The 15,926-nt window shown below is 39.7% G+C and overlaps 1 protein-coding gene across 3 annotated transcripts in view; it reads left to right on the top strand.

The window, feature by feature from the left end:
• LOC129379042 (FERM and PDZ domain-containing protein 4-like) overlaps window positions 1–15,512 on the top strand; it is a 45,680-nt gene extending 30,168 nt beyond the window's left edge. For all 3 annotated transcript variants that reach the window (XM_055059592.1, XM_055059593.1, XM_055059591.1), the window contains exons 4-16: window positions 93–195; window positions 960–1,005; window positions 3,382–3,486; window positions 3,689–3,796; window positions 4,445–4,576; window positions 5,048–5,167; window positions 5,640–5,776; window positions 6,094–6,220; window positions 7,778–7,867; window positions 7,950–8,132; window positions 8,229–8,367; window positions 8,726–9,673; window positions 10,926–15,512. In XM_055059592.1, the coding sequence (XP_054915567.1) occupies window positions 93–195; window positions 960–1,005; window positions 3,382–3,486; window positions 3,689–3,796; window positions 4,445–4,576; window positions 5,048–5,167; window positions 5,640–5,776; window positions 6,094–6,220; window positions 7,778–7,867; window positions 7,950–8,132; window positions 8,229–8,367; window positions 8,726–9,673; window positions 10,926–14,278 (5,591 nt within the window). In that variant the 3' untranslated portion in view covers window positions 14,279–15,512. The remainder of the gene's footprint in view (window positions 1–92; window positions 196–959; window positions 1,006–3,381; window positions 3,487–3,688; window positions 3,797–4,444; window positions 4,577–5,047; window positions 5,168–5,639; window positions 5,777–6,093; window positions 6,221–7,777; window positions 7,868–7,949; window positions 8,133–8,228; window positions 8,368–8,725; window positions 9,674–10,925) is intronic.
• Window positions 15,513–15,926: the final 414 nt, after the last annotated feature.

The following is a 15,926-nucleotide window of genomic DNA, read 5'->3' as shown; positions in this document are numbered from 1 at the left end:
CATCACATTCAAATCTAATCTCCCCAGCTTTATCTCCAACAGGAGGACTATAATCAGCTGTATGACTCGGCTCAATGTTTTTCTGCGTGCAGGTGGACCGTCTGAAGGGAAGCTGCTGCCGGGCGACGAGATTATCATGATAAACGATGAACCAGTCAGCTCAGCCCCCAGGGAACGAGTCATCGATCTCGTCAGGTAGACGCCCAGACATAAATATTCGAATGACTACTCTTTTGATACTAAACAGTGGCATGTAAAATATTAAATGTATCCTTATGACTTATGAGTTTCTTTCTGCTAGAAGGGAGTGGCTTCTTTCTACTGTCATCGCATACTTGCTAAGAATGGAGAAATTATTCAAAATAAATAACTCAAAGGCATCATATCTTCAATTTAGTTTGACTGTACATAATTGGAGGTCGATCTGACAAAATAACTAAATAGTGGAATGACTTTGTCTTGTGAAGTTGCACAATATAAACCAAACTGAATAGTCTCAGGATTTATCGCTGCAACAAAAAGAGCCAAGTAAGGAATTTTTTTATCTGATTAAACTCGTAATCATTAAATTTTCATCAAGACACTTATTAGTGTCACTCCAGAGAAATTCTTGCAGTGTATTAGCAACGCTTTCCACTCATCTGCTCCGTTCTTATTCCGGTGCTGTTCAGAAGAAATAACGCTGAGAATTTAATGCGCTCAGCTTACCCCAACTCAAAACCCTGTTTCACAAAAATCACTTTTGCATTTTAGCCTTTCAAATTAATATGAAAGATTAATGATTGTGCAGTTGACAGCCTCTGGTTTGAACCACAGCAGTTCAGCCTTCGCCAGAGGCGTTTCATTCCACCTCACCTGAGCTAATCATATTCTTCCTGTTGTTGGCTGTCGTCGTTTCTTGGTGATTTGTTCTGTAGTGATTTAATTGACTTGCTTGTTTCTCCGTGTGCTGGCTGCAGGAGCTGCAGAGAGTCCATCATGCTCACTGTTGTTCAGCCATATCCAGTGAGTAGACACAAGAGTTATTATCTGTTTTCATAGCAGCTGTTGCTTTCAAACAAATTATGTTTTCTGCAAAAAATGGAAAAAAAAAAATGCATACTTGAGATCCACATTAAAAACTGCCAACCCCAAACTGGGCAATTTAGTCCAGTAACGTCAATTTATTTGTTTTTAGAGATTATGCAATACAATTCCACTGCATATACACTTTTAATTACAATTAACTCCTGTTTGAAGTGAAGCTCAATCATCTGTTGGCCAGAGCTTCATTATTGTGTTTTCTTGCGAGCCTAATCTGACTGCGATGCTCATTGAGTCACTGCAGATTAACTGCTGTTTATTAAATCAACTTTTAATGCAGCATAGTTCATACTTTTTTAAAAAAATGTTTTACATTTCATAACATTTGTTAAATATGAAGTCAAAGTGGTATGAAAAACTACTCACCCTAACACAGATTTCTAATATTTTTGCTTTTATGTCATATTTACACTTTTCAAATCCATCACATGTTGCATATAAAATGTCATTTTGAAATTATGGCCTTTAAAAAATACCTGTGCAAATATTGCAGTAATATTAACCTCATTTTTTAAGTAAGAAAAAAAAAATTAAAATCAGATTACTTGTTCCCAGAGACTGTAGCTAAATAAATAAGTCTGTCCTTCAAGATATCATTGCAGTTCATCTTATTACATTTTAAATAAACCTTTCCACTTTGATTATTTGATTACAACGAAAGTTTGATTATTTACATGGGAAATAAATGTAGTGCCTCATCAATAATCTTCCTGTGTGAAACAAGGACTGAGAATAATGAATGTATAGTGTTTCCTATCAGAGTAAATATGTGGTAAATAACCTAAGAGTTTCTACCTACTGCCTTTTTATTGTTTTTATACACTTCTTACAAGTTTCTGGCAGAAAAATTATTGATGATGCGCAGCCTCCTGCCTCAATTTTCAGTGTAAATAATTCTAATATCTCTTCTAATGGGTCACAATAATGTAGCAATGTAATGAACTACTTTGACGTTTTGATGTAAGAGCTGTTTTCAGTTTGTAGAAATCCACTTTGGTCTTGGCCCCATTCGAACAAGCAATTAGCTTCAGCATCCAGGACCATTTAAGAGAAATTTATTCTAAATGAAGATGCCAAGAGAGTTGTTTGATGCAGGAAACATACAACCATCGTAATCCTTTTGATAGAAGCTCACTTTAAAAACCCTTAACTTTCCACTTAAAGTTTTATCAGAAGGGAAATGGAGAAGCCGACAGTGGCTGCAGAAAAATCAAAAAAGGCTTTCATGAAGGGCCGTCTCTGTATTTTCTCTTTTAAATTGACTTAACTCTTTAAGTCAATTTAAAAGAGAAAACACCCTTAGAGCATTTTATGGCAACTTTATAGGAAACTTGGAATTTAAGTTTCACATGCTATTTTTTTAAAAAGTTTGGGTTAAAACTATTATGGTCTTTTCTACAGATTAATTATCTTTTAAGCAACTCTTTTTAATTTGCTACAAATTCAAATAATAATTTTATAGAGCTGCATAACAGAGTTTTTTTTCTGAGCCGAACATTTTACAAAACTTTGAATTGTTAAAACAAATTTAACTTTAAGAACTCTAGGACAAGTACAAAAACATTTAGTGCCAGAGTTGACATTTGTAAACTGTCACCTTATCATCTTGTTTTGTGCATATGTTCTCTATAGACATTAGAGATTATTGCAGTAACACAAAAAACAACAAAAGTCTGCCAAGTTTTAAATCCCAGCACACTCCATGATGTGTAGATTTTGGAACTTGAAGAATAAAATTGTGAAACTTTGTTGTTAGATTTAACCTTCCTATTCTCTCCTGAAGTCTTGCTCTCTCTCACTCTTCCATAGCCTGAATGAAATACAGAAAGCTCCAGGAATGGAGCAGAAAATACATTTTCATTTTTAAACACCTCACTGACTCAGAGTAGAGTCTTCTGCCGACAGCAACAACTTTCACTTAATCTGTGTTGCTGTCAGAGGGAAATGTTGGAGCTTAGATTTGGTGCATTCACTGATCGATAAAAGGTCGGATTTATGAGGCTCTGGCCAGATGGTCACCGGTCAGGATCAATATAGCAGAAAATTGACTGATTCCGGTCACTGTTGATTTACAGGGGCAACTCTAATTCTTCAGATTAGGAATATATCGCTTTTTTAAAATTTCTTGTCCTGATCTTCATCCATCTGTTTAATTCTGAAGCCAGTATTGTAAAAATAATTTCATGTAAAAAGGCTCTTAGCTGGAATTTTGAAGTACTTAAAAAGAAAAATGCTATTCTTCATCTTTTCTCTCTCTCTCTCTCTCTCTCTTTCTCTTTTTGGACAACTGCCTGTTAGTCTCCTAAATCAGCGTTCATCAGTGCAGCCAAAAAAGCCATGCTGAAGTCCAATCCGGTCAAAGTGCGCTTTGCTGAGGAGGTCATTATAAATGGCCAGGTCCCGGTCAGTACCACCCCACGCACATACACACAAATAAACACATGCTTATGTATGACCTATATAGCAAAGCCAGATGGTTTCCGCCTAAGACAGACAGTTTGCTGAATGCAAAATAGATAAGACAATCACAAAATGAATTACTTTCACATATTAAACTGCATTGCCGCAGATTAAAAAACACACTGATGATATTCCTTCTTTGCAGAATCCGGTGAAGGACAACTCTCTCCTGTTCATGCCAAATGTCCTGAAGGTCTACCTGGAAAACGGGCAGACAAAGTCATTTCGTTTTGATAGCAGTACCTCCATCAAGGTGCGCGCCTTTGCCGTGTCTTTGGGGCACGCTTGACAAACTTAGCAGCGGCTCCCGTATCTTTATTTACAGACAGAGAATCATTCAGAGCCCACACTTGCAGAGAATACAAAATCCAGTCACCTTTGAAACCCTGGAGCCAAAATCAGAAAAAGGCTCTTTAAGATGGATCCTGCTTAACAAAACTCATTTTAGCCACAAAATATTTTTTTTACTACTGTAGATGAAGTGGTTTTGCTTTCTAACAAATTATCAGGTGGGTTCAAGATGTGTTACTTATAACTGGTGAAAATATTTGTGCAAAGTTTGTTACTTAGGTGACCAACAGATCTTCAGCAGATGTTTCACAGATTGTGAAGATCTTTGCAGAAAATATCAATTTTTTTTATATGGATAAGAAAAAACAAAGACCTTTGCTCATCTAGTATAACTAATTTTTATACAGCAGTTTGTTGTTGTTTTTACCTAATGTATTCCATGAAATATCTGGAAAAGCTTTGCAAAGGTGAAACTATTTTTGTCTTTGAGCTTTTATTGATTTTAGTTGGTAAAAGTATTCTTTACATTCTTTTAGATGGTCTGTTAACTGAAAAAAATAAATAAATAAATTGTTTTGCTGTTCCATTTGTTTTCCTCCTGTTTTTCCAGGAAGTGATTCTGACCCTGCAGGAGAAGCTGTCTATCCGCTGCATTGAGCATTTCTCCCTGGTGTTGGAGGAGAGGACTGAAGGCTCTGGAAGCAAACTGCTTCTCCTGCACGAGCAGGAGACGCTTACTCAGGTCAGAGACGTTTTGTTTTCCCTCGTCATGCCCTTTTCTGTCCAACACACACTCGCATAACTGCTCAGTATTCAAACAGTACTTAGACCCGGGTGCAATTTATCAGCTCTGATACAGCAGGGGTGACAGTTCGCATTACCCCTCTCCCTCCCTCATGCTCTTGCACACACAAGCAGCACATGGCACACGCCAATTCCCATTGACCGCTGCTTTCTAATGAGGTGGCGGGATGACAAGAGGACAATTTTAATATTCATGCCATACTGTTCAGACCTAATGTTCTGCTAAAGCAGTATTTAAGGGTCATTATTCTCTGACAAAACTGATAAACTATTCAAACTGATCACACATGATTCTGATTTAGCCAAAAGCATCGCTCTTAGTATCCTATAAGAAAATGCTACGCTTTTTTTTTTTTTTTTCAAAAGATAATTACCGTTTTCCTTTGTTTGCCTATTCTGAAAAACCCAGGTGACCCAGAGGCCCGGTTCTAACAGAATGAAGTGTTTCTTTCGAATCAGCTTCATGCCCAGGGACCCAGTGGAGCTCCTCCGTCGGGATGCTGTGGCGTTTGAATACCTCTACGTGCAAGTAAGCTGCTGTGGGAGAGCAAAAAGTTAAATTTGAATCAGTAAAACTGTCTTTAAATGACCACATATCTAAACTGTTTGGTACCAGATAGAAATTGGTGATAGGTAACAGAATTAGATGTTTTAATGTTGAGTAAGAGTGGAAGTTGTAGTCCTTTGAAGGCATCTAAACCCACCAAGGTTGAGAATGAGACAGAAAAGTTTTCACACATGCGAAACTCTACCAATAACAAAATTGAGCTTAATTTTGTGGGAGTTTATAAACCAACACAAACTAGTTTATTGTTGTAAAAAAGGAGACATGATTTTCTAAAGTTTATTCTTTATTATTTTTATGGAAATCTGATGGAAAAAATCCCACAGCGTAATGCCAACATGTGTTACAGTTGGGATAGTGTTTTTTCCCTCCCTCTTCTTTTGTCTTCATGGTGCTGTTTGTTCTCCAACAAACTCTTGCACCATTTTGCTTCCAGTGTTGTAACGATGTGGTCTTGGAGCGCTTCGGCCAGGAGCTCAAGTACGATGCCGCGCTGCGACTGGCCGCCCTGCAGATGTACATACTGTCCATGACGGCCAGACAGAGTCAGAAAGTTTCACTAAAATATATCCAGTAAGTTCAAAATATGTGTTTGAGATTCCAGAAAAGATCCGTTAGTTAATAAGGACACCCTGTTGAGAGTTAGAACTTAGAAAAATGTTCTAACTCTCAACAGCAAACAAAGTCTCTTTCTAAGTTTAGGACCAGTAGAGGAAAAAAGCTGTTCTCCTTAGAGAGTCAGTCCAATGTTGTTGTTTTTTCCCTCCCTGACAGCCAGTTTGTCAGTAAATCCCTTCTCCGGTTGTCTGCTGCAACTGTTTTAACCCAGTTCCGGGGGAAGGACTTTCTTTTCCAAGCGTGGCTTTATGTTAAAAATCTTCTCTCCACAGAAAGGAGTGGGGCCTGTCGCTGTTCCTGCCTCCGACTGTGCTGTCCAGCATGAAGGAGAAAAACATCAAGAAGGCTCTGACGCACATTCTCAAAACCAACCAGAACCTTGTGCCTCCGGGGAAAAAAGTAACCAGTTCCCTTTGTCTTTCTCTGCCCTTGTTATTAGCTACCAACACACGCACGCACACACACATATGCTTGAAAACACGCTGTGACTCTGATTTCTGATGCAATACCCCAAAATAGCTTAGCTGCCATACTCCTCTTTGTAAAGGTTCTCACCCTTGTCAACCCAAGACCTTCTGCCAAGCTAGACCTTGAATACTAATTTGGATAACAAGCAACATGCATTGTCAGAGTCTGTGCATAATGAGGGATTCATATCCACACACACATGTCCCGGTTCGGAGAGGCTCATCTGACCTAGGATGAACTTTTCAGCACTTTCTTAGAGTCCAGCTGGTCTTGTTTGCAACATTCATGGTGACATTAGCCAGTACAGCTTATCAACTCAATTAAGCTGTGTATTTTTAAATATTATTCCACTACAAAGTTCTATCTATTAGTAATCCGGTTCATATGAATGCTAACAATAAGCAGCTAGAAAGCCTTTTCTTCCCTTTTTCCCTCCCTTTATTGTGCCATTTTCTTTCTCTGCACTAATAATATCTTCCCTTCCTTTCTGTCCTTGTCTCACACCGTATTTCTATCTTCTCTTTGTATCCTTATATTCATCATTCTGTGCTACCTTTGTTACTTCCTACCTCCCTCCATTCCCTATATTTTTCTTCAATTTGCTTCACTCATTCCTACTCATTTCCTACCAATTCCGTATTTCCTCTCTGCCGTTTTTTTTTTCCAGCTTCAACATTTTAAAACCTGTACACGGTAGAATTGTGACTTGGAGTATTTTATATTCAAAAATAAATGTAACGGGCAGAGAACTCTGGAAAGTTGTTTATTAAAGTTTGGGGGGTTTATGTGAAAACATATGTAGAAGAAATTGAGCATAAATTTTGCAGGCTGAAAGAATAGCAAAATCACTGCTATTCTTGAAACCAACCATAAATGGATGGTTTTACATTGGTTTTATTTCAACTTTAATTTGACTGAATGCACACTCAATCAGTAATCAAAAAGGACAATTAAATTGTTATTTTTTTAAACCCTATGCAAAGCTTTAAAATAAGGCTAATCTGGCTTTGTGGTCTTTTTAAACTTTGTATAAATGAGGTAAAGACGTTACTTCTCACAAACTGTGCTTCAAAAAAAACACGTAAATGACAAGTCCAGTTGTTGGAAGACATCCCACATGCTTTGGGCTGTTTTATGATTTGTGGATCTTATAGATAATCAGACCTGGTCACTATTCAAGCAAATCAATGTTCATTATTTTGTGCTCAAGTCTCCAGAATATCATTAAAACAACAAAAAATATAAATGTTTGGAAACAAATGGAGAAATGTATCAGAACCCTGAGTTCTTTCATACTAGTGAGAGATAAAGAGCACTGCAGTGGATCAGATTTAACTGATCTGATGGTATATAATGGAAACTCGATGGTCCACATCAAAATGGCTCTATCGTGCTTTACATCCTCTAGAAGCCTCTAATGCGTCTCCTCAGATTGAAGTGATTTCATTTCTGAGTAATTACCTCTGTATCTCTCTTCTATCTTTACAGCTAACTGCATTGCAGGCCAAGGTGCATTACCTGAGGTATATCAGTGAACTCAAACTGTATGGAGGAAGAGAGTTCAAATCGATACTTCTGGTAAGACATTTGTCAAAAACCCTGTCTTCAGGATTTGTCTGTGGGAACCTCTTCATATTGTTTTCTGTCCTTCTGACTGCAGCAAGGAGAGAAACAGACGGAGGTGATGCTGTTAGTGGGCCCCCGATATGGGATCAGCCATGTCATCAACGCTCGGACCAACCTTGTGGCCCTGTTGGCCGACTTCAGCCACGTCAACCGCATTGAGATTCTCACAGAAGACGAGACGAACGTCCGGCTGGAGCTTCACGTCCTGGACGTAAGAGTAAGTGTGATTGTCTCTCCTTACATTTTCTGGATTGTCTTTCTTTATTGATCATTTAATACACCTATCCCTCTGCCTGTCTCTCTGTTTTCTCAGCCCATCACACTGATCATGGAGTCCAGTGATGCAATGAACCTTGCTTGCCTGACAGCAGGCTACTACCGCCTCCTAGTGGACTCCAGGAGATCTATTTTCAACATGGCCCACTGCAATAACATAGCAGAAGATGATACTGGTGAGTCATCATTGTTTTAATGACTTTTGCAGTCCTATCAAAACTGCACGGACTAAATATTTGGTAATAATTGTTCCGATGAAGCACATTCCTTTTTTGCATATTTATTGCTAACTTTATGTTCAGATGTTGGATTTTCTTGCTAAATATTTTACATAAAACTATTAAAAACTCTTGCTTTTACGGTCTCGAGGAATTATATGCAAGGTGAGATTAAACGACTTAAAAATGTATGTTTCTACTCAGAAGCATAAAATCTTAAACATCTGAAGGTAAAAGCACTGAAAGGGGTAACTGTTTTAAAGTTTAATCAAAATGAAATATGAAACACAAAGTAATATTCGCTTGCTTGCTGCAGGTCAGGATCGTGTCCTAGAATGGCCGTACAGCACATCTTTAGGGGAAAATGAAGAGCCAACACAGGGGGAGGTCTACAACAGAGACTATTCAGACAACGGGCAGAGGGAAAACAGCATTTCTCCCTACTTTCATGAACCACAAAACCTGGATGGTGACCCTGGGACAAGAAAAAGTCTGTTGCCCCCTCCCCTTCCTCCACCCACCAGACACAAAACCCAAGACTCACCTCGAAGCGCCAAAGTTTCATTTATTTTTGGAGGTAACCCACCCTTGAACAGACCCAGGAACTATGAGTTAGTACCAGAGAGCCCGGAGTCTTCGGAGCCCTTTCAGTTCAATGAGCTTACGCACGTCTACAGCAACATCATAACTGAGGAAGGTGGTGAAGAGCCCGTGCTGAGGGACTTGTTCTATCGAGACACTACAGACGACGCAGAGGATGATGAGGATGCTTCCTGCGAGGAAGACTCCACGGGGGGGACTCCAGTGGGTGACAACAGGGAAGGTGGAGACGACTGTGGCAGCCAGGGTGCGCGGTTGCCCACAGCAGCTGGCAAAGCAACTTTTCTCACTCTCTCTGGGTCCACAGATGATATCATCGATCTCACATCTCTGCCGCCTCCCGAAGGAGACGATGGCGTCAACGAAGACGAGGACGACACTCTGCTGCAGACCCTCAACCTCGCAATTGCAGCGCCGCCGCCGGGCTTTCGTGACAGTATAGACGAGGACTTGGCCCCAGAGGGACGGCCTCTAAGCACATGTGATAATGACGACATTCCTGTATCGCTAATCGATGCTGTCCCGACTCACGGAGAGGAAGAAGGAAGCAGCAGAGGGGAGAGTAGGTTAGAGAATGCAGTCATGGATTCTCTACAAGCACTGGAGCATCTATCAGTCTCCGAACAGAGGCCTCCTCGTCCACCTCCGAGCAGCAACAACACAGGTGTGTTAAAATCACAACAACGTTTTCATCACTGTGGATTCCACTGCTATTCATTATTATTTTTTTAAGCAAAACATAATTGGTATGATTCAGTTTTCTGAGTTTGTCATTAGATCTACACAGTGATTAGTATGCACCTGCACTTAAAATATTTTCTGCAAATCTTTTATTGCCATTATTTTAGAATACTTTGATTGTGATGTTGCACTTGTACTACACCATGTTAGAGGCTAAGCAAAGTCGTTTTCAATAAAGTTGAACATATGGTTGCTTGGAAATTTAATCTAAAAATAATTTTATTTTGGCTCGCTTAATTAGTCAAGGCAAAGAAAAAAAATACAATACATATATAAAAAAATATTAAAGACGCAGCCAAAAAAATCTCTCGCTTTGTCGGAATTACATGTCAAAGTAGATAGTAGATAGATGTTTCAGAAACTCCCTGGTTGAATGGTGTGTACATTCTGATTTAATCAGTGCAAGAAGATGGTAGCCAATTTATAGTACAATTTTTTAATCAATCCGGAAAGAAATGAGAACTGAGGAAATGATGACTGAATAGGAATGATGTGTTCATGCATAAGGCTGATTTGTGAAAAAAGCAACAGCAGTACACTAAACAGAGTTAATCCTAATCCTCACAGATTCAGCATTGATAATTAGCATTACATATGAGATTAAACATGTGTGCATGTTTTTTTTTTTTTTTCTCTAGTTGAAACATTGCATCATGTTCGGTCAGTGAATTCTAATTTATTCTGCTTGAACAGTTTGAAACTTGCAAATGTGTAAACTTGTGTACTTTTCCAATTGGAATAAAGACAATGAGCAGAATTCATCCATTAAACATGAAGAACATTCAGATTGCAAAATAGAATCATGAATTCAAGCCAGACTGTGCATTGTTACATGTAAACAAAGCAAAGCAAATATCAGTAACAAACATGAAGGAGCATCAACAGCTATACCTTAAACAGGATACAGTAATCATATCTCTCACTTCTTACAAATATTGAGGTCAATCCACAAGACAGTTGATAACATGCTTGTGGCAGCAATATGTGAAGCAATCAGGGTAAATAAAATCTTGCTCATAAAAGGAGTATCTGTCGTTGCATGGTGAGTAAAATTTCTGCTTGAGTTATTCATGTTCTTAAAACATTGCACTGGGATTTGTTTATACTCATTAGGTCCACTGTTCATTGGTTAAACTTTTGTTACATAATTCATATTAATCTTTGTATTTTCTTAGGTATTTGCACATCTCACGGATTCAGCCCAGAATCATCCTCAGATTCTGGCAACGAAACTAACTCTTCAGAAATGACTGAGATCTCCGAACTAGCTGCTAGTCATAGACTCACCGACAGCCACATGCGTTTACTTGTAGCCACGCGAGAAGGATACCAACCGTTACTTGAGGAGAAAACTGAATTCCCAGTCTCACCTAATTCATGCACAGCACAAGAAAAGAAACCTCGTAGTCCAACACGACACCTTCAGCCTCCAGCAGTTCCTCCAAGACGTAGTCCCCAGCTAGACCTGACGTCATCAGGGTCGGACAGATTGGAGCTGAAACCCCAGACTACTCTCTCGGTGACTCTTCAGCGTCCGAGTTCGACAACACCAGGAAGTAAACACCAGAAAAAGTCTGTACACTCGAGTGGAAAGTACAACACCTTCAGCACAAGAGAAGGACTTCGAAGTGAGATCAATAACAGGCGCAGCTATGTGGATTTGAACCAGCATACTGCATTCAGTGAGCAGGAAGAAGGTAAAAGGAGGCAGAATTCCTTTGTTGCTTCTCCTTCTTCTGGAGCTCAGGGCACTGGAGTAACAAGCCCAGCTCGCGATCATCCAAATAACCTTCGCCCTTCTTCAACTGTTTCCGATCGCTTCCTGGATGTGGTCACTATGGGCGGCTGTGAAGCAGGTAACGGAGCTGCAGCCACTGAACAGGATGAGCATCTAGTTGTAGCATCCTTAATGTCCCCGAGCAAACAATCCAGAGCAGGAGGTTCTGAACATGGTTCAGATACACAAAGTGACCAACAGCCAATTTCAAGACAACAGAGCGTGGCACGGTTGTGTGAGTACCACCTGGCAAAAAGGATTTCAAATTTGCAAGGAGAAGGCCACAATTCATTGCAGGGCTCTCTGTGCTCATCACTTGATGCCGGTGGCAGCACAAACAGCAGTGCCTGTGCAACACCAACTGACTCTCCTCTTGCCCCTGGCACTGTTGAGTCCAAACAACATCGCTCACAAAAGCACCCACTTTCAAGTTCTTCTTCCTCCCTACTTAGAGTCCTAAACTATGAAGACAACAAAACTGGATTTCAGAACCAGATCACCCAAAACAAAGAACATTATCCGCATGCAGACCCCGCCCTCCTTCGTAAAATGCTGCCCAATATTCACCCCCCTTTAGCTGGGGGAGAAACAAGTCGACCCTCCTCAGCAACTCCATCCAAGCATAAGGAACTGACAGGCTCTGGAAGCAAGAAGCACCACAATGACATTAATCCTAAACAACAAGCCTGTTTTAAGGGGCTCAACCCAAAGGAAGGCAGTGAGGCCTACAGACAACTGATAAATTATCTTACAGTGAGCCAGATGCATCAGGGAGGGAAGTTACATAGTGCAGGTATGGGAGGGGCAGTTAAAAAAGACACCAGACGCTTTATCACAAGCAACCCTCAGCTCGTTGAAATGGTTAAGAATAGAGGGAATACCACTGCTCGCTGTCCATGTATGCCTTCGTCTGTGTCATCTCCATTTCTCAGTCCTAATTTGGTAGCTCCTCATTCAGCCCCAATGCAGTTGTCAAATAAAAATTCAAGGTCTTATCTTTCAGCAACACTTCCTGCCAAACTCAAACAAAGCCCTGATATGCAAGTTCAGAGGCTGAATGAAGGTTTAGATTTTAGAAGAGCTACCGCTGAAAGAAGGAGCTCGTTTTCTGGTCTAGAAAGTGACCTTGGCAGAGATGGTATGGATGCAGAGCAATTTCTCTCATACATTAAAAGACAAGACTGTATGAACCGTGATGGGGCTTTTAATCCAAGCCGAAATCGTGACTTTTTAGGCAACAGTAACCGCCCTCCACCTCGCTCAAGAAGTCAACCAAGTGGCAGCACAGAGGAAGGGTTCAGATTAGACTCGAGATTGAAACATGCATCTTTTCAATCTCCTCGACCAAATGACTCTTTTTGCTTCTCGACTGCTCCTATTTTGAGTGGTCATCGTGCAGACCTCAATTCCCTCTCACTAGGAAGGGGTGACCATCCATCAGCTTTCATCAGACAGTCATCTAATCGGACTAGAACTACCATTTCATCTCCAACACATAATCCACCTCCTCCACCACCACCTCTACCACCACCTCCTCCTTTATCTCTGCCATTACAAGCAAACTCCAGTGCTAGGAACTCAGGATGCCCTCAAGATTCCCTTCATCCTATACAGTTGCGGCAAAACCAGAACCACATTCAGGCTGTTGCACCAACCTTATCACAGACAGACCCTTTCAGCAATAGCATGCTACGAGGGAGAGAGCTCAAACGCAGCTCAAGCAATGTGACAGCAAGTTCTGGAAGTGCAGAGGCTTTATTTGATAAGCCCATTCGCAGTCGGAGCCAGCAACCCTTGTCAGCACCTATGTCTCATCAGAGTGACACCAAAGTCCAACATAGACAAGCAAGAAAACGTCTTTCAAAGAGCTACTCCCAAGGATCTGTGTCTTCACATGCAACTTGTTGGTCCTCAGGCAGTGGGGTCGACAGTAGAAGGGCATCTGTTGCATTTCCATTACAAAAAGACTCAAAGCATACGAAGGGCTCTCAAAAACTGGACACCAGTCCTTGGAGATGCAACGGCCCCTTCAGCTACTGTTTCTTTAAACGTAAAACTGAGGGAGAAGATGATGAAATTGAGTGGGAGAGGCCTAGAGGAAGCCGTATTGGGAGCAATATTGACAATAATGGTGCAGTTGCATCAACTATAACCCTCTATGGCTCAGCCATGGATGAACAGTTATATGGAGAGGTCCTCGACAACATGAGTTTTAGTGACCGTCTGGCAAGAATCAATGCTCTCAAGGACCGCATGTACAGCTTTCCTTCTGGCTTTAACGATGTTCGTCGAGATGCCAGTGAGCTCATTGCACTGGTGAGATCCAGTGTAGGTCGGTGCGACCGTGGTGCCCAGATGCCTATCCAAGATGTTTCCCAGTACAAGCAGCTCCTTTCTGTCGAGTCAAAAGAGTTAGGCCGGGCGTGCCGGAGAATGGCACAAGCCCATGGCAGTCCAGATGAAATGCTGCTAGCTGTTACATGTAGCTTTCAGGTGCTATGCTGTCTGTGTGAAGCTTGTATGTGTCTAGTTCGGGGACTTGGAGCCTCAGCATCACAGCAGCAAAGAGAAGTTGTAGCAAAAGTTGATGAGGTTGTTATGAACTATATTTGTTTGCTTAAAGCAGCCGAAGCTGCGACTGTAGGTGCCCCTGGGGAGCACAGCGTGAAAGCCCTGGTCCGCCACTCCAGTACCATGTCGGCTATTGCTAACGCACTCACCCGCTCCCTTAAAACGCTGCTAAGCAAGTAGAGGCTATTTCCAATGCTTTATAGTATGGCCTATGCAGTCAGTAGAAGTCTGTCTTTAGACATTTTACTGTTTCAAGTTCTCTGAAAGAGTCAGCTGTTTTCCTGTTGTGTCTAGGTGGTTTTTACATCTACAGATATATTTATTGCAATTAAAATTAACATTAAAATGACATATTATTGAAAATGCTTAAAAAGAGTAAATACTTTTACTGATGACATTATTATAATGTATATTTACAAAGCCATACTGCTACAAACCTTTGTAATAAATGTACCTAGTAGATGCTGTACCCTTTTACCTGTGCATTATGTAACTTATTTAAAGTGTATATAATGTACATCGATACTACATTAATATTATTTGAAGTAGCACTTTGGTGAAGCGTTCGGCTTACTTTAATATCTTGCAGAGATGAAGGAAAGACACTTTATGTTCAGTTAGTTTGTGTAAAGTTTTAATAGAAATAATATAATTATTTAAAAAAACTATTTTAGAGTTTTTGGTGAAATTTGGCACTGTCAAAACAACTCAGAAAAATACTGCATTAAATTGTTGCACTTTTGCTTGTCGAAAGACAAAAAATATGCTCTATATAATAATGACTTAGAGTATCATAGCATTGCTTTACTCTGTCATATTTTGTATTATATTTGAGCAAAACACAAACTGTGAAAGCATTTCCCACAAAACAAAACATTTAAAACCATACCAATGTAATTTTGGCAATTTTGTGCAAATATTCCAACATATCTGATTTGCTTTGAGCAAATATTACTTTTATTTTTTCAATGTATCTTTTTTTTTTTTTTGCTTTAAATCGTGGGTTTTTTTTCTGCTTAAGTGATATCTTTTTGCATACAAAAAATCAAGAAGAAATTAAATTAGTTTTTATTTTGTTTTTGCAATAATCCACCAAACTATTAAAATATGTTTTACAAGTATATGCCTTTCTGTGGATTGTTTTTCACTCTGATTTTTTTCAATGACTATTCATCCATATCGTTTTCCTAAAACGTTTCACTCGGTGAATATGGGAACTTTTTTTGACTTTGTACACATTTATATTACATTGCCAATTATGTATGCTGTTGCCTTTTTACACATTTTTATGTGTTCTGAGTTTAAAACAATGTTTTCAGCAACGCTTGTGATTTCCAATTCAAAAGGACTTAAAACGTTTGGTTGTTGTTGACAGCTTTTTTTTCCCTTAATAAATAAAATTGTTTGAAAACAACATTTCCATTTTCCAGGTTTTGCAAGCAAGTTCATTGTGAACCAACCAGAACATGCTAAAACATGTCATCAAAATCATAAAATGTAGTCATAGTACCAAAGATTGAGATGTTTGCTGAAACAAGGTGTACATGCAAGAAACCCTTCAAATATCTCAAAGATGGAAGTGAGGAGAAGCCAAGTCTCCTCAGGCTGATGTCAGAAAATAAATTAATTTCAGCTAAAATGGACTAAACAAGGTGTTTAGTCCACCTGAGCTGCTCCAGGTGTTTTTAGATTTTCGTTACTGTGCCAAACAAGGTAAATGTGTAAGTGCAATCACATCTTTTTTTAGAAATAAAAAAATGTATTGGGGAAAAAAAATTCCATGTGACTCTGGCTAAATAGAGAAGTATCATCACCATTTAGTGTAAAA

This window comes from Poeciliopsis prolifica, unplaced genomic scaffold (assembly GCF_027474105.1).
Source record: "Poeciliopsis prolifica strain line A6 unplaced genomic scaffold, Auburn_PproV2 SCAFFOLD055, whole genome shotgun sequence".
Taxonomy (NCBI): domain Eukaryota; kingdom Metazoa; phylum Chordata; class Actinopteri; order Cyprinodontiformes; family Poeciliidae; genus Poeciliopsis; species Poeciliopsis prolifica.
This window is presented reverse-complemented; position numbering and strand designations above follow the sequence as displayed.